Below are 21,999 nucleotides of genomic sequence, written 5' to 3' on the forward strand. Positions count from 1 at the left end.
AATTGCTCAATCCTATCGGCATTATTTTATATTGTAATATCTTGATTTAATTGAAAGTCTTTTTTTCTTCTGTAAGATCAGTTCTTTGAGAGAGGGTTTTTTTTCTTCATAAATGGTACTAGATTGTTATGGAATTAGAAAATCTTCAATTAATGGCTTGAGTGCTATGAGTACATGGTCATGACATCTCATATACCAAATAATTTTTTAATATCCATAACTGAATGCACAAAATCATTTTATCGATGATTATCCATACTTGTAAATGCAATGTTTTATTTTACTTTTTAATAAGGGAAGTGGAAAGGTGATAGATAAGGAAGGTGGTGTCTACATCTATATGTAGATGGGTTGAGACTCAGACGACACTAATTGCATGCATAATTCACCTCAAATAGTCATTATAAAGGTGAAATTTCATATAAGCCAAAAAAAAAGAGAAAAGAATGAACATGAAGAATAATCAGTTCTGTCTGTAGACTTGTATTGTTCTGCTGGTTTCATTATACTTGTTTATGACATAAAATACTTGCTTATTCATAAAGAGATAGGGTTTTTTTTAATTATTTATTTTTGTGGTTTTATTAATATTACTATATTTTAACATCATTAGTACATGTATGTGTCCATAAATGGCTTTTAACATGCTGTGATACATGTATCTTCAATGTGAATTTTAGTAAAAGAAAACATTGCTCTTTGAGAGCATTTGCAATATATCATTTGAAATTTTAAAAAATGTATTGATTTCTAGAAAACTTTGTGAAAGAATAAAACATCAAATAAAAAGACAAACTGCATTAATGTGTTAAGTTTTTCTCTTCTAAGTGAATTGTGTTGAGCGATTGTTTGCCTACAAACATTGTGGATGAACATTCCTTTCTTTTCAGACTTTGTAGTCATTGTTACTGTTTCCATTTTCGTTCCAGCCATTGTACCATGACTGGTATATCAAACGCCATGGTATGTACTACCCTGTCTGTGGGATGGTGCATATAAAAGATCCCTTGCTGCTAATCAAAAAGAGTAGCCCATGAAGTGGCAACAGTGGGTTTCCTCTCAATATCTGTGTGGTCCTTAACCATATGTCTGACGCCATATAACCGAAAATAAAATGTGTTGAATGCAAAAAAAAAACCCAACCCCAAAAACATGTCTGTGGTTCCACAGAATGAATGAATGAATGAATGTTTAACAACACCCCAGCACGAAAAATACATCGACTATTGGGTGTCAAACTATGGTAATGCAAACAAATAAAGTGATGATCAACATCAATATAAAAATTCAAGATTTAAACAAAAACACAGTGTAAAGAAATGTGCAAAAATACAAATATCACAGATAGATACTGACTTTTACTCAAAACTTCAATTTTGTGCTGTATTGGCCATTCTCAAAGAGAATGTTACACCCCTGCACAATGGTAAGGTTACAGCACGCGCAGGGGTGTGGTTCCACAGACACTAACATGCGTAGAGAGTCAGTCAATATAACATTGGCATATTGGACGTGAACCACAGTTATGTACATTATCAGTGTGGTTGTACACTTTAATCACAGCCCCAGCATGTTGGCCAATCTGTAAGATTAAACAGTTGCAAACTGCCAGACCTTTGTGGCTCGTGAGAGCGAAAAATACCAAGTGCAAGCAGTCATGCTATGCCAGTCTGGTTTTCTCATTATCCCCATGCACTGGAGCTGTGTGTGCATGTTATACTTAGGCTGCCTGTTCATTACATTTTTCAATGAAAGCTTTACTTTTTATAGCAGATTCATTAACAAGGCGCGTGCCACGAACAGTAAGCCCAGAGCTTCGGGGACCTAGGCTGTAGCTGCCTATGGTTTCCAAACATCACCCTTCAACTGTCAGAACTTTCAGAATTAATAAAGACCCTGTTTTGGTTGTGTTAATGACCTAGTCTTAGCATGTGCCACTTAAATACTTAACATCAGATTAAATTTTGCATTTATTTGTTAGTTATGAGATAATTTAATTAACAAATGATTGATTCATACTTTTAAAAACTCAGTACTCGTTTTTAGAACAGTTGCATAATAAGCTATTTGGAACTTGACATTGGATGCAAACACATTAATGTTTGTTTTAATTCTGTTTCTGCTTTAAACTCCTACCTATCCATAAAAATAAATAAATAAATAAATAAAACAATAAAACATACCCAAAGCCACAAGATGAATCACTGGCAGTGAAAATGGTAGTCTCGGATAGGGCCTCCACAAGTACGAGTAATTGGGCACGGGCAGAGTCTAGGAATACTCAAGTCCATTCACAGGATTCGAGTACCCATGCAAGGAAGAGCACCTTCGTTTAATTGTATTTTTTATGTAATTTTGCCATATGGTTGCCACCGGTTACATTATAGGGCTATGAGACATGGAGAGAAAAGAAAAGTCGAACATGTGGAATGCAATACAATGGCATGATTTGGCATCCATGTTCAGCACTGGAATTAAGATGCATAGTGCTATTTTACTTTATTCCTTAGTCTCATCATCATCAAGTGGTGGGTACATGGGTCCGGGTCAAGTTTGACCCATGAGTACTAGAGACCCTAATCTCGGTGTCTCAAATAGCAATCTGGAAAGTCCAATAATACATTTGAGAAATATCTGATAGATTATTTGTTGGATGGTTGGTAGGATGCAGTGGCAGATCTAGAAAATAATAAGGGGTGGTGGTGGCTGGATTGGGATGGAGTGAACCGGCGGGGGCTTACGGTAAAGATAACATTAAACGTCACAGATACAAATGTAATATTTTGTCTGTGACATCATGTTTAATGTATTTTGCTAAAAATGGCAAATGTTGATCAGTACAGCGACTGCAATTAATTCATAAAATTCATTAAATATGTTTGGAATGAACATAAAAAAAATTGCCCAGGAAGGGAGGGGGTGGCTAGCCACCCTATTCACCCTCCCCCCCCCCCCACACACACACACACCTGGATCCACCACTGGGATGATTTGATTTACTTGGTTGATTGATTTGATTTAGTTGGTTGGTTAATTAACTTATTGTTTATTGTTTCAGATGATAAAAATTTACCAAGTGTGCCACCTATAACAGTGACAGTGCCTGGGACCTACCCTGGTACAAGTCCTGAATGTGAAACCGAATCTCACAGTTACGGTAAGTCATTTCATACTGGTAAAATTTTTGATTAATTAGCATATGCATCTGGTGATGTTACATATATTATTACTTTACTAGCTTGAGTGTGGCTTATTATATTGGATGATTCATAAAGAAAATGTTACTAAATATGCAGCACAGAACATTGAAAATTTCAATGAAACCAGTTTATTATGTTTTGTACTGATCTTAAATTTTTTACTACGATGAACAGCTTATTTTTATAATAGCTCATGTTTAAAATGGTGCAGTAATAAAAAAAAAATTAAATGTGACAAACTGATATCCCAATCAAAAGCTTCTCAATATCTACTGTACTAAATAATTATGGTTGATTGATCTTCAGCATGCAAACAAGTGCATGATAGAAGAATGTCAGTAGAAAATTTTAGACTGTTGAGGGGGAAAAAACCTCTTGTAGAAGTAAGGAAGTGCATTTCATCTTGGTAAAACAGACCAATGAAAAATGGTGGGCCCATTGACCATTGTTTTTAGACCGTAGTGTAGATAATGAGTAACATCAACAGACAACACAAACTGTTCTTGTAAACATTTTAAGTGTTCTGTCTTGTAAAAGGTTTCTGTTATTGAACTTCAAAATGAGGATTTTTTTAGTATGAATCACCCTACACACACACACACACACACACACACACACACACACACACACACACACACACACACAATACACAACATTAAAGCTATGATTCAGTATGTACATTTTCCGTATATGTATTGCATAAAGCTGCGAATCTGTCCATGTCGATCGTTTCCATACCTGTGCACATCTACCCATCTGTGAAGACATAGTGACAGAAATTAATTTTGCAAGGACATTGTAAGAACATCGGCCAGTTTAGACTTCTTGCTCATATGACATCATTTCTTGTGGGATTCCGTGTTTCCAAAAAGAATTGCTGAAAAGGCGATTCCAAATTCACATGAACAGATCACATACAGTTCACAGATAGCATGGAAACACAGACATGACAGACACATTATTTCAATAATTTGCAGTTTACAGACAGGAAAAACATATATACGGAAATGTAGCTTTACTTTTGATAATGTTGTCTTTATGGAAATAAGAATAATTGATAAAATTATTTTTTTGAATAACATTAATGTGAAATGTTCTCAGTGTATAATTTTGTTTATAAAAATTGTGAATATATTTTCATGAGAACAGTTAATATTTATTAATCAGGGTACGAAATAAATATACGAAAGCCGTCCCCCTCTGGTTATTTTGCTAAAGGGCCATTTTAAAATTTACAAAAACAAAAATGAACTGGCTCCAAAGGGCCGTTTAAAGTTTCAGTTATACTGTATGTTAAACGATAAACTGTTTCATATTAAATTTTATATCACTTGCCTTTGCTCGAAAGTTATATGTGTAAAGGTGACGCCCACATTTTCAACCGTTTTTTGTCGTAAGAGGAATTCGTATCATGTGTTGTCACAATAACGTTGGTAGATTCGTTCAAAATGGCAGTCTGTAGGGATGAAGGCTATCACGTGATGTTGTAAAACATTATGGGGGTGGGGTGTTTATCAAGTTAAGTAATGGTTTTTAAATCTATTGCTGCATTTTTATTTATGAAGTAAAATACAGCCAGTAATTGTCAGGGTCCGACAAATCCACTAGCCCAAGGTCCCATCTTGTACATTTTTGGTCTGGGCTAGTGGAAATTATCAAGCGTATTACTATATTACATAGGCACTAGCCAAAGCTTCTGCCAGAGCTATTGACTTTCTTAAACATTTGTCTAACACTATAATTGCTATTTTGTCAACAAATATTTTGTATTTATTACCAAACCAATCAAACATAAATGTAAACATATAAACAATAATGGTGGTCAAATTGTCTGACCTGGTGACAATTGTGATGTATTTACCTGACATTGAAGAATTTGATCTAATACCTGCCATGGAAGTATGGTCAAACAGTGAAGGTAGTGAACTATTTAGGTGTTCAAATCAAAAGTCTTGCCTTCGGGAACAGGATACTTGCAGTGAGGTCAAGATTGATGATGACATATTGACTGATAACAACTTGTCATTCAAAGGCTTGTCATTTATAGTCTTTCCCATCCTCTATTAATTAACAATGTTTTGTGGCGGGGGGGGGGGGTAAATAATTAAAGTTTTGAAAAAAAATAATAGAGAAATATACACGAAAAACACTATTTTTGTGTGCAGTAAAAAAAAAAAAAAAAAAAAAAAAAAAAAATCAATTTCAAAGAAATAAAATTGTAATACACACAATGGTATGAAAATGTGTCATTTGTTTATCAGCTGGTATAATCCTAACAACAGGAGATAACTATAAAGCTAATGTTTTTTTGTTTTTCAAACTGCACTCAAAAATACATGTAGTACTTTTTTATATTCTCAAAACACATTTCATTTCTTCGTACCTCAAGCCACATAAAAATTATGTACATACTGGGACAGACTATTATAGATGAAGATGGCTTTTTGAAATAAACATTAGACATGATCTTGAGCTGCTATATATTTTATTTATTTGAAAACTATAAAATCAGAGATGATGCTTAAGATTGTTTGCAGGTCTGTATACAAACATGGGCCTGTTAGTGTTACAGTTTGGTCAGGCCTGCTGAAATCATTAAAGGTTCTGTTAAAATAAACCAGTACTTGGCCAGTTAGAAAAATTCCTAATGTCGTACCCTGTTAATAGCAAGTAAACTTAGTTTTGTAAATAAGAAAAACTCACAACGAAATGGTGCAATCTTTCCATGGTTCCAGGTTGTTCAGTTGTGAACAAAGAAGAAGAGTAAAACTTTAATATTAGCATTCAGGTTCATACATGTACACAGTTTCTGTTGTATTGGAATGTATGACATAAGACATTTGCTGCATATTACAGCTAGTTGATTAATTTAAAAAATTAATATTTGATGCTTTTATTTATAAAATGTGAATTACATGATTATGAAATATTGCATGTGCTGGATCATTAAACGTTTTTTTCCATGTAATAACTGACATGGGGTCACCTACTGCAGTGCTGTGTAAGTTTTCCTCCTAACCTTCACTCCATGTTATCTCTAACTGGGTAATTGTCGAACATGTGCGGACCGAGGAGCAGAAGGTATCCAATCAGCTGCACTAGTGATTGAAGTAGGCCAATTATATCTACAGTTAGCAGAGATCTCCACCAGATTGCAGCTCAGGCTCACTGCCATGTGCACGTCTTTCACAGAGCTATATATACACACACACGAGATGAGTGAACCTTGGTGTTGGCACTCACAAGATCGAAGCATTTTTTGTATATTAAACTGTTTTAAATTAATTGTTGCTAGCATCACACATGTATGTTACATTACAGCCAATTCATATTGATAGTCAGTCTGTCTGTCTGTATGTCTGTCCATCCTATTTTTTGGAGAAAAAAAATGCAATGCCCTTGCTGTAATTTTGTGTTTAGCTTTATTATATAGAGTAACAGATCAAGTTTGACTTTCTTGAGGATTTACCCATTTTTAACAGAGTTATGGCCGTTGAACTTAGGAGATATGAAAATTTGTATTGCTTTAACAATACTATCATAATGTTTGTTAAAATAAAACTTTTCATAAAACAATAGTAACCTTAGCAAATTTAGTACAGATCTGTACACATTCTTTGGCTGAATGCAGGTGACATAAAAGAATGACATTTTCCATCAAAGTGTCTATTTTGTTAATGTCATGTTAAACTTTGACAGAATTTCATATATTTATATCACATTTGAATACTTCTTGATTCCTTTGTTTAAAGACATTATTTTTCAATATGTTATGGTTATATTTTGTTATCAATTTCTAGGGTGTAGGTTTTTTTGGGGTGGGAGTGTGGGGTTTTTGTTGGTTTTTTCAACCTATCAAAAGTTGGTTAAACTAAAGGGTTTTTTAAATTTATTTTAGTTTCTTTTTAATGAGTGGCTTTTATATGGGATATGGGTGTTCACCAAGTAACAGTACATAACCATAACCTTATAAATATGGCCCTAGGTCAAGATAATTTGGAAGTTAGTTTTAACTTCAGTTAAAGTTTCTCTAATTCAGTAAAGACTTTTTACTCTTGAATCCTGTAATGGATGGCTTTTTATATTTGATTGTCATCATTCACAAGGTGTGTTTAACAGCCATACAATGCCTACATCCAGCTTGATGAAAGTAACATCAGGGCAGGGTCACGTTCAGTTTCTCTGATTATATTTAACTTGGAATTCTTTTAATAACTGGCTGTCGTATTTGGTGTGATTGTTTGCCAGGTGAATCTTTCAACTGCACATCTCTGATCCTATGAATATGATTCTAAGTCTAGGTCAACGTCATTAGCAAGCAACAAAAGGTGTTTAATATACACCTTCCTACATATTCCAGCTCATCAAGGAACATTTTGTTCACAGCGTTTTAATTAGCGACAGTGCTGATCGATTTGCAGATGATTTTGAATTGTTCCCAGCACATATTATGTATAGCATTTAATAAGCCAGTCATGAAGGAAAGGAACATGGTATTTGTTTAAAGTAAATTGATTTAGTATCAAACTTGTGCTTATTTCAATGCTTGGTAGTTCTAATTACTAGTATCTTTCTTTTTTTCTTTTTTTTAACAAGATTTTTTTTAAGGTCACATTGTACAACGGCCAATGCTTAATGCATAAAATATCTTTCGAGATTATCTACAATTTCAAAGGTCAACAGGCCAGCAATATTATTTTTTTTATTATTATTATTATCTTGCCCCCATTTTGTATACATTTGTGTAACACTGTACAAACAGCCACCAGTCTATTGTTGCAGTCACAACTAAATCATTACTTCCCTACTGGCCCAACAGGAGGAGACTAGGTTTCATCACCATCCTTCTGTCTGTCTGTCTGTCTGTGTGTGTGTCTGTGCCCATCTGTCCCACATATAGTTTTTCAGATTATTTTTTTTCACAGTGCCATGTGATATTGAGCTGAATTTTTTTGGCGATTTACCCATTTTGTTTTAGAGTTACGATCCTTGAACTTAGGAAATACTCAAATTTGTTTTCCTGACTTTTTGGTTCATAATAGAACAACAATGCCTCAAGATATTGAGCTGAAATTTTAACTATAGCTTTATCGTGTACTGTTACAGATCAAGGTTGACTTTCGTGGTGATTTACCCATTGTCCACAGTTATGGCCCAGGAGATAAAACAAATTTGTTTGGCCCATTAGGGGGACATGTATTGCTTTAGCAGTACTCTCAGAATACTTGTTTAACTGTAATACTATAAATGTGTAAATAATTTTATTATTATTTGGTTTAATCCATTGTACAGAGGACTTTAATGTCACTACCTGTTTATAGTTAATAATATGAAGGAGAGGATGTATGAGCATTAAATTGTAATACAATTAATTAAATTATCAAAACATCTCTGTAAATAAGTGTTAGAAATGAATTTATAAGTGTTGATAAAGAGTGCTTTTTTAGATATACTGTTGTAGTTAACATTATTCTAAACTGATAGATGCTATTATCATGTATTGCTTATATCAAACTAGGTAGCATGTTGGGCAAGTGGATTTTTAATCATTATCAGTGAATTTTGAAATCTACTGGCCCCACATAGCAAATTATTATTATTTTTAAATCTATAACTCCTGAGCAAGGGATTTTTTTATATGCACTTTCCCATAAGCAGGACAATATATATATACCATGGCCTTTGATGGACCAGTGCAGGATATAGCCCAGTGGTAAAGTGCTTACTTGATGCACAGTTGGTCTAGGGTCGATCCCTATCAGGTCCATTGAGCTAATTCTCCTTCCAGCCAGTGCTCCACATCTGATCTAACAAAGACCATGGTATGTACTATCCTGTATGTGGCATGCTGTATTTAGCCTATTGCGTGGCGGTAGAGGGTTTCCTCTCATTATCAGTGTGGTCCTTAACTATATATCCGACGGCATATAACCATACTTAAAATGTGTTGAGTGTGTCGTTAAATAAAACATTCCTTCCTTCCTTTATGTACCAGTCGTCATTCACTGGTTGGGGCAGGGAATAATCCTGTGCCCCACCCAGATGAGCAGTCTACCATCGAGTGATACCCCTACCCCGTCCCCTGGCGGTAAGAAGAAATAACCCAGTATGTCCTTTTTTAGGGATTGAGCCTGTGATTCACTGCACCTCAAGCAAGCATTCTTCTCCTTAGCTACATGCAGCTGTCTGTGATGACTTAACCTTTGCAATTCTGATCATTATCATGATGGTCTTTTTTTAACAAGCTGTTTGTGAAATTATATAGTTTAATTATCTGCCTTTACTGTGATTGATTCAACCATTTTGCATGACAGTATTTTCCTCCACATACTGTAAATGACTTGAAAGTTTGTTTTTATTTTACTCACTTGAAGTTCACATTGACAGATGGGAACAAGAGGTTGCACATTTGTTTTGTTTTTTATTTCTTCTTCTTTTTTTCTTGATCTCCTGAGAGCTTTAGTATTTCCATCTGTGCCAATTTTAGTCTGAGAATGCATCCTGCATCACACCATATCTATTCTGATGCAGATAAAAAAAAGTTACTCTGCTTAATGTAATCAGAACCTTTTGTAGGATGTGCTATCAAAGTTAATTAGTGCTGGTTTTATTGTTTTACTGCAAAAAACCCCAAAACAAAACAAATAAATAACTATGACAAAAATAAAATTCTCTGTTTGAAATCACGTGGTAAAACTTCAGGAGAAAATTAAACATAAAAACAGGAATACAGCATATAAATTTGAACTTTAAAATTTGTTTTGTTTGTAAGACACCACTAGAGCACATTGATTTATGAATCATTGACTATCGGATGTAAAACATTTGATAATTTTAGCACAAAGTTTTAAAGGAAACCTGCTACAGTTTGTAAGTAACAGCACTTTCCTACAGACAGGGCAGCACATATGACAACTTTTAACATTCCAATCATGGGGTACTGGTTGGGGGGGGGGGGGATCCAGTCAGTGACTGGGTCCTCTGAGGTGGTTCGATCCTATGTTGCAAGCACCTCAGGCAAGCACTTTACCAACTGAGCTAGGAGAATTAAAAAAAACAAAAAAACAGTTTAAATGAAAAAGTAAAAGTAAAAGAATAATCTCATCACACGGTAAGCTGAGAGGTGTGAGGTGTTACAAAAGGAAAGTTAATTACTGCTTACTCATTGTTTGTTGTTGTTTGGGTTTGTTTTGTTGTTGGGTTTTTTTTTGGGGGGGGGGGGTTTGGGGGGGAGAGGTAATTTAAAAATATGTTTTCAAGTTTGCAAAACAACTAGACCAATGCTAGTAAAATTTGGTAGCACATCCTTAGCACATAGATTTCCATAGACAAGTTGTAGTGATTTTCAGGTTTCATTCTGGCTGCAGAAACCATTTGGTTTTGCACCATTGGCCTGGAATGTTTCCATGTGGGTAAAAGTACATTATATGTTGGTCGGCTTAGACTTGATGTTAGTACACATTTAACTGAAAACGTTTCCAGCAGGCAGTTGCCAAGATGTATGATCTGTCTTGACTGGGCAGTGTTTTCTGTGGAAACAACACAGAGCTAATTCTGATATACAGCCATGCTTTCCAACACCTGTACAGCATGGGGGCCTGGAGTTTTTATCAGCTAGTCTTAAAGAATTCTTCTACAAATAAAAGATAAAGGAAATAGTTGGCAAACATACTTTGTGTTGTGATTTTTTTTTTTTTTTTTTTTTTTTTTTTTTTTTTATAAACTCCCAGTATGCACTTACGTTTCTCTCTTAATCAGTCTTCAATTTAATGCAATTGGTTGAGGCAAATTATGCAAACAATTAACTGAAGTAAACAACACTAAAATTAAACTGAATTAAAAAAAAAAAAAACCCACACAGCTGTGCTGCATTATATTGCACTGTGCATCTGTAATAGGAAATATGTTTCTCTGGAATTAAATCTGTACAAATTATTTTATTTTATTATAGATCATTGCATATAAACCTAGTTCAAATAATAAACATGTATTACTGGACATATTTTTAATTTAGGGTGAAGATTTGTTTTTAAATAACACCCATCAACCACAAAATATAATGTATTTAAACCAAATATGCATAAGGAGAAAAAAAAATGTGGCAGCATAATAAAGCCTAAAATAATAATTACGGAACATTGTCCCTGTGTGATCAATTTTGCAACAGCACTTACAGGAAACTGATGTGATCTTTCAGCTTTTTATCTGATTTGAGGGTTTTTTTAAATAATTGTCACAACGTAGGCTACATTTGATTTGAAATACTGACAAATGGCCTTATTTGGGCATAATGTACATGGTTTTCAGCTTTTTAAAGATCATTTTAGCTTTTATTTTTAACTGGGTATCACATTCTTGAGGAAACAATTGTTACTTAGTGGTAAAGAGTAATCACCTGAGGTGCAGAAGGTCATAGTATCTATCCTCTACAGTGGACTGATTCGGAATTATTTCCTGTTCCAACCAGTGCTCCACAGCTTTTGTTTTTACCTGTAATAAAAGAAAGAATTTATATTTTTATTTAATGACTCACTCAACACATTTTATTTACGGTTATATGGCGTCAGATATATGGTTAAGGACCACACAGATATTGAGAGAGGAAACCTGCTGTCGCCACTTCATGGGCTGCTCTTTTCAATTAGCAGCAAGGGATCTTTTTATATGCACCATCCCATAGACAGGATAGCACATATCACTGCCTTTGATATACCAGTCGTGGTGCACTGGCTTGAACGAGAAATAGCCGAATGAGCCCACTGACGGGGATCGATCCCACACCGACCGTGCATTGAGTGAGTGCTGTACCACTGGGCTATGTCCCACCCTTACCTGTAATGCAGTTCTAGTTTCAAAGAGGGGTGGGAGGGTCTAAAAAGAGGCCTGCTGTCTTAGTCTTATTTTTATACATCTTGACATTTTGTTATTGATAACGGCAAACACGATTGAATATACCGGTATTCCTACTGTTGGGCCTGTTGCTCAGATAAGTTGCTGGGTTACTGGGGCATTGGCTGGGGATTTGCTGGTTAATGTTAACAAAACACAGGCACATGAAAATCCTCACCTCTATTCTTTAGCTACATTGTTTAGCGTTGTAAGTACCTGCCTTCAGTTTCAGTATCTCGCCTATGGTCTGTTATGTTTGGTGGAGCAGGGTTCGAAATTAGCACATTGTAATAGCTTATTTACACATAGTGTAGTCGGATATGTCGCCAGCCCTGTTGTAGTTTGTGATGAGTTTAATCCAGCAAGTTGGGTCAGTTTTCTACCCTGGACCAAGTCATTGGTCATACCAGAGTCAGGGGCTAAGGTGGACATGCCTGAATCTGAAGCATGTGGATGTGTTAAAATTATTTTTGGACTTCGGACTGGTTGTCCGATCTTAAATTTATACACTGAAAAGTCATGCCTTGGCCATGTTGGAATTGTCATAGAGAACAGATTATTGATTATGAAGAGTGCTTTCCAAATGTTTTTACCTTATTCTGCTGGAAGCACAATTTTGTTTTTCTCTCTCGTGTGATCTTTGATACAGCATGAAGAGAATTTAACATCTTTAAGATTAACATACTTCTGGGGTTAAATCTTTTTCAAATGTATTTGCCTGAATCAAAATTTTTTTTTTTTGGTGGAGTGTTGCAGAGCTCCGTAAGTTACAATTGCAGAAATATTAAAGGGACATTCCTGAGTTTACTGCAATGTTAAAGATGTTATTGACTAACAGAGACTTTTTTTAATGATTGTAATCACATATCTTTTGCATAAAATGTTAGTGGCTGTATGTTAAACATGTTTCTGATAGTTCTAATATATGTACTAGGTGACATTTCATTTTATTTCCTAAAATATGTTTTTCGTATGTACGAAATTATTTGGAGACAAACTTCACTTTTGGCTTCTTACAAATGTAAGACGACCAGAAACACATAGAATATACAGAGACTGATATTCTAAACAAGAACATATATTTAATTTGTAAGTTTCAATTCATCTATGGATGCAATTATCATGTTTATGGTAGGCGAGACATTTAATTACGTGGAATTCTTGTTTGATACAGGATGAAAGCAACTATTATATCTGCCTTTAATCTCTGTCTACTGCATTATTGATTACTAGTAACAATTCAGGTGAAACTGCCTACCTTGTCTTTACATTTGTATTAACAATGAGATTTTTATTTTTTTATTTTTTTTATTCATTCACAGAAACCCTGTTACAGTAAGACTTGTCCCCAACCAGGGTGAATATAAACGACAGGCGGTCAACATGACCTTGATATATTACATATAACAGGTTTTCAATAAATTCTAGAGTAACTTGAGGAATAGCTCTAGAAGCAATACAAAAACAAAAAATCCCACTATAATAGAGGAAAATATACAATTAATTTACAATGAAATAAAACTATCACTGGTTGTGTAAATGCTTAGAGTACAAAAAATGAAATTTAATCCAGACAATTTGATGGCAATTTATAAAAAAAAACCTGTATTGGTCTAAAACTTAATAGTATTTTTATTTTATTTTAATATTATTCATTATAGAGTTAACCATTTATTGATTCCCGTTTGACGCGAATGGATTATAATCATGGATGTTGCATCACAATTTATTTCCCAGTGGTAAAGCACTCGCATATATGGTGCATATAAAAGATCCCTTGCTGCTAATCGAAAATTGCCCATGAAGTGGTGACAGCAGGTTTCCTCCCTCAGTATCTGTGTGGTCCTTAACCATATGTCTGATGCCATATAACTGTAAATAAAATGTATTGAATGCGTCATTAAATAAAACATTTCCTTCCTTCACAATTTACTTCTTTATTTAACCTAAACAAGACATATAACTCCACAGAATTCTTGTATAATGTGTCTTCATTGTCAGAGCCCCTGATTTAGTGTATTAAAATATATGTCATCTTGTCTGTGGAAATTTATATGTAAATGGAATCCTCTCTTGTAACTGGTAGGAACACATGTGGGCGAAGGCGAGACGTAGCCCAGTGGTAAAGTGCTCGCTTGATGTGCGGTCGGTTTGGGATCATTCCCCGTCAGTGGGCCCATTGGGCTATTTCTCGCTCCAGCCAGTGCAACACGACTGGTACATCAAAGGCTGTGGTATGTGTTATCCTGTCTGTGGGATGGTGCATATAAAAGGTCCCTTGCTGCTAATCGAAAAGAGTAGCCCATGAAGTGGTGACAGCGGGTTTCCTCCTTCAATATCTGTGTGGTCCTTAACCATATAACTGTAAATAAAATGTGTTGAGTGTGTCGTTAACTAAAACATTTCCTTCCTTCCTTCCATGTGGGTGAAGTAGATTTTCTCTGTCCTGAAAAGACAAGCAAGACAAACAAGTTGTGTAGTCAGAATAATCTACTCAAAACCATAAATGAATCACGAAAATAAATCTTAGACTTACAATGTTCATATTGATTATCTTTTATCATGCTGCTTCCCAAGGAACTGATCACAGTCAGTTGGAACATGTATATCAGTAAATACGTACATCTCACATTATGTCCGTAATAGTTTATTTCTTCAAACAAAATTCTAGCTTCTTAGTATTATTTGCTGTTTCTTTGTGAATAACAGGTAGATCAAAAATTCAAAGGAATATATCAAATGAATTCTGAGTTACATATGCTTTGTAGTCAGTTTAAGTTCAAGGTTTTCCTTTGGTTTGTACATAAAAATCAGCATGACTAATTGATTTTTTTTCCAGATCTGCAATCTGATCAATTTGCCCTTTTCTAGCTCCACGTTGTACAAATCTGACACAAGACCTACATCATAGCATATATTTATATCGGGGGAAAAAAAGAAAAAGATTATACAACTGAAGAATTTGTTCAATTCTTCGATTTGTTAATATCAAACCAAAATAGATATAAAAATAAATATTGGTGATCACATCTGTAAACATGCTAAAGGTTTGTGCCTATATAACTTTGGCAGGTTACACTTTAACATAGTTCACTGTGGATGGTACTACTTAAAACAGCAGTGTTATAAATATATCTCGACCTACATGTCTTCATTGTCAATAAACAGCGACTTGGTTTTCATGAGAGCATTGGCCATGCAATACTTTGTTATTAGCCGCTGACTTTCAACTGCAGATAAGACATCTTTCTTTCAATAAATAACAGCTTGTCTTTCCAAGTGCACTTTAGGGTGGGCTTCGAAATCAAGCTGTAGAACAAGAGAAAGAGAGAAAGCTTGGTATCGTCTGCCATTGCCTAATTTAGCAGAACACTTTGTTAGTGCCAGGTATTTCTGAAGGTGTTAAGTGTGAAAGTCTGTTTAAATTGTATTGGTGAATATTTTTTTAGTTGCTCTCTGTAACTAAATGAATGCATGATTGATTAATGACATCCCAGCATGACAAATACAATATTTGCAGAGTGTCAAACAGATAAATACAGTGAAACCTAGATGTATCTAAACTGGACCATGAACAAATTGGAATCCTGTCAAAATCTGCCAAGTTTCATGGTCCCAAATTTCTGCATTCTAACACCCAATATTGGATCCTGACAAAATTGGATAAATATTTGGTTCCCAGGGTGAGCCGGTTTAGACAGGTTTTTCTGTATATAAGTCAAATTGGAAATGTCATTAAGTAGCTGAATAGTGAATTTAGATCACGTAAAATCTTGGCTTGGAAGAAATTTTATTTGTAAAGTGAAAGAGTCTTTAGGCCAATGCATAGTCAAGCACAGACTTCATGTTCATCATTTATTTCAATTAATATATTATGTCAAATTATATCGTGGAGAGACATTTACATAGGCCTACAGCCTCTTTGCCGATCCATTTCATTTATTTCAAATGAATAAATATTGTTTAAAAAAAAGCAAAAAAAAAGCACAGACACTCTAATGAAACATGTATTATATCCTGCAATCGCTATATGTTTTGTCAAGATATGATGACTAGATAAAGTTCTATATTTTTGGTAACTGACCAAAAATACAGCTTTTTGGGACGGAACTACTTTTACACTAGCTATGATCAGCAAAGTATTGTAATATTGTTCAAAGTTACAAGTGGATTGTTTTGATTTTTAAAAATCATTTGGAAGATTATTTTTCATTTAAAAATATGAAATAAATTGTTACTTAAGAACTCTGTTGTTTTGGAATATTAATATTGTAGACGACAAGTTAATTCAACACATGTGAATATGATACTCCAGAAAAGGGTAAAGTTGTGAAATAAAATGGGTTATTTGATACATTTTTCATGGATTGCAGCATAAATAAAATAACTGGTTACCGTCTTAAGATATCATCTTAATCCTGGTCAGGCTGAATGGCAATACCAGTTTTAACCTTTGTGCAGGATAAAGCCAATATTTTAAGACAGTAACCAGTTATTCACAGTATTTGTTTATTTAGCTTTATACTTTACCAACTCACAGTCAAACCTTGGTTAAGCAGCCATCTAAATAAATATTAAAATATATCCTGTTCAACAGTTGTCTGCTTAAACACAAGCCCATCTGAACAGTATTAGATGATTTAGCAGAATTGTAAGATGGCCTATTAACAGAGCTGGCTTTTATACAAAGCATATTATTCTAAGAGTTGAATTTCTCACTCTAGCCAGTGCACCACAACTGGTATATAAAAGGCCAAAGTACCGGTATGTGCTGTCCTGTGTGGAATGGTGCATATAAAGGATCCCTTGCTACGAATGAAAAAATGTAGCGGGTTTCATCTCTTATGACTGTCAAAATGACCATATGCTTTACATCCAATAGCCGGTAATTAATAAATCAATGTGCTCTAGTGGTGTTATTAAACCAAATAAACTTCTATTTTTTTCCTTTAGGTTTTTTCCCAGTGCAGTCGATGGTCATTTCTTATTTTTGTAAGATGTTTCTTGCAGATCTATTTTGCGATCGCAAAAAGTTATTTGACATGTGTTATTGATTGTGCATGAGATATATGTATATTTGGAGCACACCAACTCCATAACCCCACCCATATATGCTGGTGTTAAGTCTCTGCAGACACCCAGGTATTGGAGTCATCCACCTGGTATATACACAGTGTCCTGGCCACACGGTACTGTTTGTTGTGGTAGTCATTATCTCCTTGTTCTGTGTAGGTGAAGCTCCAGTGGAGTTCTTTACAATGCTAATCATTTCCTTTTGCCACTGATGGCAGCCACGCTTTGCCTCATGATGTTTGAACTTCATGAATGCAGTGTTAAAAATATATTATTTATGATTTAGGTCTGCTATGTGCAGTCGTAAAGCTGTCTGTTATCATTTGCTGCCGATAAATGTACAAGTGCAATTGTAGTCATAAGAAAAAAAGTTATTTTTAGTGTTAGTACTAACAGTAACAGTACATCACACACCGATTTGTTCATAAAACATTTATTTGTTTCTTATGGAAATAATACTACCTTCGTGTTTTTTCCGTGCTATCTTGAGGTTCCATAAAATATATTTGGCTTAGGTCTTTGGTTTGTTTTGACATATAGATATATTCATGCATCTCAGTACAGTTACTTAAAAAAGCATTTGAAATACTGCCGATAAATATTGTAAACTATGCACATCCACATTTCTATGGTCAAGAGTAAATCATTGTTCTCGGGCAGGGTTCAACAAATCCACTAGCCCCCGGTCCCAGCTGGTGGATTTTTGGTCTGGGCTAGTGGAAATTATCAACTGTGTTAATATAATACATAGCACACCAGCCAAAGCTTCTGTGAGGGCTACTTACTTTGTCAAACATTTGTCAAACACGGTCTAGGGTATTTCTACAAGTTGAAATCATTATAGTATTCAACCAATTAACGATTGTCTGTTATTTCTTTTACATTCATTGGGGTATGAACAAAAGAAATCATCCACAAACTGTGAATCTGTGAAGCCATTCTCACATAAGTTTGTGGATGATTTATTTTATTCATATGAACGTAAAAGAAATAACAGACAATATTTATAATTAAATTTGAATCATACTAGCTTATAATAATACTAGAAGTTCATACTTTATTTTGAATTATTTTTGGTCCATAAACAATAACCCTCAATAAGACAACTTGCCCATATAAAATGACGTTCCCTGACAACGTAATTTTTACTTTCATCAAGATATGAACAATTGATTCATCTGGACCAATGGGATTGTGTTATGTTGTAATGAATGTAACAGAAATTTAATTATAATAGATAACAGATTGTTGTATGTTGTGTCGTTACAGAGTGCAGTCCGTTTTTCCAGTGTGTCCAGGCTCACCTATCTTCCTCAGTGCTTCGTATGCCAAACAAGTTTTCTCTCACAGCTCTGTTGGATACATGGGTATGGATACACATTTGTAGATATTAAATTTATAATTTTAAGTTCAGGAAAATCCCAAAACAGCAGTTTAAAAATAATATCACACACTAAATAGTGAAATACACAGATTACATAAAGTGCTTTTTGAGGTTTGTAATTTTCACAGGTTCATATATATGTTTAACTTTTATTGTTTAATGTTTTATGATCCCCTTGTGACAAGATATCAAGTGAATATAGTTTTTTGCCTATATGTACATGATTTATGACATCACTGCTCTAGCAACGTCATTTCTGATCCAATTTTCGTGAAACTTCACACAATAACAATTGGATCATGATAGCTTGAACAGCATGGCAGAATTGTCCTGATTTGTTTGCTACAAGATCAATTTCATTCACGAATGTCCTATTGTTGGCCACTGAGGTCTGTAATGTTCCAAGATCTTGTGAGAAAGTCACATAAAACGTCATCTGCTGCTGTTCAGATGGAGTGTCCTCTGTGGTTTCTTCCATTACCACTCAGACTTGAATTGCTGTTATATAAAAAAAAAAAATCCTTTATTTTTAGGATGACAAAGGCTGTACAGTAATTACAGTCATTGATTTGTCATTTGCACTTTCTTTCTTTTCAGGAGATGTCGGTGAGAAGAGCCTGTTCTCAAAATTTGTGTTGACCAAAGTATATCGTTATCATGAATCACGATGGCGACTCATGAAATGAATACTGTTGTGCTTACCGTATACCTTAACTTTAAAGCCAGGGAACCATGTTGGACCAGCTGTTAGATTGACCTCTCAGCATTGGTTTACTTATGTTTTCTGTAGACACTGACATTTACAAAGCAAAAAGCCTTAGAACATGTTCTCATTTTTCAGAAATGTGAAAACTGTTTTGTACTATTATCAGTATAAACATCATGTTGTTTACAAATACACCAGAAATTGAATATTGATGATGTTTTCTCATTGAAAATTAGACACTAATTTTCCCTGTACATTTGTAAAATGTAAATCATGGATGTTTTAAAAAAAAAAAAATGGAAGTGGAAATCAAAGTAAAAATATGAACATTGACATGACTTCATTTGTAAGGATATATTCAAATTTAAACTGCCCACCTTGGCACAGAATACAATAAATAAAACAGATTTTAGAAAGAAAAAACAATTTGGTTCTTGAAAAACTTTAGCATTTAACAACAACCAGTTTGCATGTTGAAAACTAAGAATCACACCAAATAATACTTTGTATATGCTAGTAATGTCTTCTTAATTGAACCATTTTAATCTAGTCACTCCTTCAGACAGAAAAATGAAATGACTGTTCAATAATGCATTTGCTGTCAACACACAATGATGTTTGTTATGTTTATGTGTTAATGTAAGATAAAAATTGTATATGTTAACATCTGAATGTTTAGGGGGATTTTTTGTCCTATGTACATATACATGTAAAATAAATATTAAGTATTTTACAAACAGGATGTGTTTGTTGTCAGTATTTTTCATGATATGTATATACGTAAATATTCAATGTCCAATACTGTATGTGATGTTTGCTACAATAGCCAAAAATGTATTTGACACTTTAGACCTAAGAGTAGTTTTGTCTTGGTTTGGTCAGCTGATTTTAACACTAAATTCATCATCATTTGGGGCGGGACGTAGCCCAATGGTAAAGCGCTTGCTTGATGTGCGGTCGGTTTGGGATCGATCCCCGTCGGTGGGCCCATTGGGCTATTTCCTGTTCCAGCCAGTGCATCATGACTGGTATATCAAAGGCCTGCTATCCTGTCTGTGAGATAGTGCGTATAAAAGGACCCTTGCTGCTAATCGAAAAGAGTAGCCCATGAAGTGGCGACAGCAGGTTTCCTCTCTCAATATCTGTGTGTTCCTTAACCATATGTCCGACGTCATATAACCGTAAATAAAATGTGTTGAGTGTGTCGTTAAATAAAACATTTCCTTCCTTCCTTCTTCATCATTATTACTTCATTATGGCTTTTACCTTCTGGTTCACGAATTTTGGGGAAATGGTTAACTATTCTTAGAGTCAGGTTAGAGATAACAGTAAGTAAAATGGTGAATGGTTAATGAATCTCAAAACATTCGTAATGAATAATGAAGTTCTAACAGATTTCAGTACAGAAGTATTTTAATAGACTTGAACAAGATAACATTATTTTGACACTTGTTATTTCTAATTTATCAAAACAAAGTATTTTAACATAAACTAAAACACACAGAGTGAAATATATATATAAACCTCCCGCTGCTGTACAAGAAGTTGATCTGTTCTCCCAATACAATACCTAATTACTCAACTACCTAGTGCGTTCCTGCTGAACCACACCGGCCTCGGTGGCGTCGTGGCAGGCCATCGGTCTACAGGCTGGTAGGTACTGGGTTCGGATCCCAGTTGAGGCATGGGATTTTTAATCAAGATACCGACTCCAAACCCTGAGTGAGTGCTCCACAAGGCTCAATGGGTAGGTGTAAACCACTTGCACCGACCAGTGATCCATAACTGGTTCAACAAAGGCCATGGTTTGTGCTATCCTGCCTGTGGGAAGCGCAAATAAAAGATCCCTTGCTGCCTGTTGTAAAAAGAGTAGCCTATGTGGCGACAGCGGGTTTCCTCTAAAAACAGTGTCAGAATGACCATATGTTTGACGTCCAATAGCCGATGATAAGATAAAAAAATCAATGTGCTCTAGCGGCGTCGTTAAATAAAACTAACTTTACTTTACTTTTCCTGCTGAACCACAGGTTTGGCATTGAAGTATGTAATAATATTTACAAATTCTGCTATCATCAACAATGATGTACACAACTTGGTGAAGATCCAGAAGAGGGAGCAGCTACACAAACTGAATTTACGTTTGGAAGTGTTAAACTGGCTGACATTTTATTTTTTGTCCTGAAATCACTATACGTATTGTCAACATGGGAAGGAAAAGTAAAATGTTTTATTTAATGACGCACTCAACACATTTTATTTACAGACATATGGAAGAAGAAGAAGGAAATGTTTTATTTAATGATGCACTCAACACATTTTATTTATGGTTATATGGTGTCAGACATGGTTCAGGACCACACACATATTGAGAAAGGAAACCCGCTGTTGCCACTTCATGGGCTATTCTTTTCAATTAGCAGCAAGGAATCTTTTATATGCACCATTCCACAGACAGGGTAGTACATACCATGGCCTTTGATATACCAGTCGTGGTGCACTGGCTGGAATGAGAAATAGCCCAATGGGCCCACCGACATGGATCGATCCTAGACCATTGAGTGAGCACTTTACCACTGCTACATCCTGCCCCTGTCATAGAATGACTATAGTCCATCCCATCCTCCTACAAAAATGTTTTTTTAAATAATTTTAGAATCAAAGTAAAAATGTTTTGGAAATAATTTGTTTTACTATTTTTCTGTCCAAGTTGGAAAACAATCGGTCCAGAAATATATCTTATAGTCATT

The 21,999-nt window shown here is 34.8% G+C and overlaps 1 protein-coding gene across 3 annotated transcripts in view; it reads left to right on the top strand.

Annotated features, from left to right (window-relative positions):
* Nucleotides 1–19,989, top strand: part of LOC121367806 (mediator of RNA polymerase II transcription subunit 15-like) — a 64,179-nt gene extending 44,190 nt beyond the window's left edge. For all 3 annotated transcript variants that reach the window (XM_041492182.1, XM_041492181.1, XM_041492183.1), the window contains exons 15-17: nt 3,059–3,157; nt 18,432–18,529; nt 19,144–19,989. In XM_041492182.1, coding sequence (XP_041348116.1) covers nt 3,059–3,157; nt 18,432–18,529; nt 19,144–19,185 — 239 coding nt within the window. In that variant the 3' untranslated portion in view covers nt 19,186–19,989. The remainder of the gene's footprint in view (nt 1–3,058; nt 3,158–18,431; nt 18,530–19,143) is intronic.
* Nucleotides 19,990–21,999: the final 2,010 nt, after the last annotated feature.

This window comes from Gigantopelta aegis, chromosome 3 (assembly GCF_016097555.1).
Source record: "Gigantopelta aegis isolate Gae_Host chromosome 3, Gae_host_genome, whole genome shotgun sequence".
Lineage (NCBI taxonomy): Eukaryota > Metazoa > Mollusca > Gastropoda > Neomphalida > Peltospiridae > Gigantopelta > Gigantopelta aegis.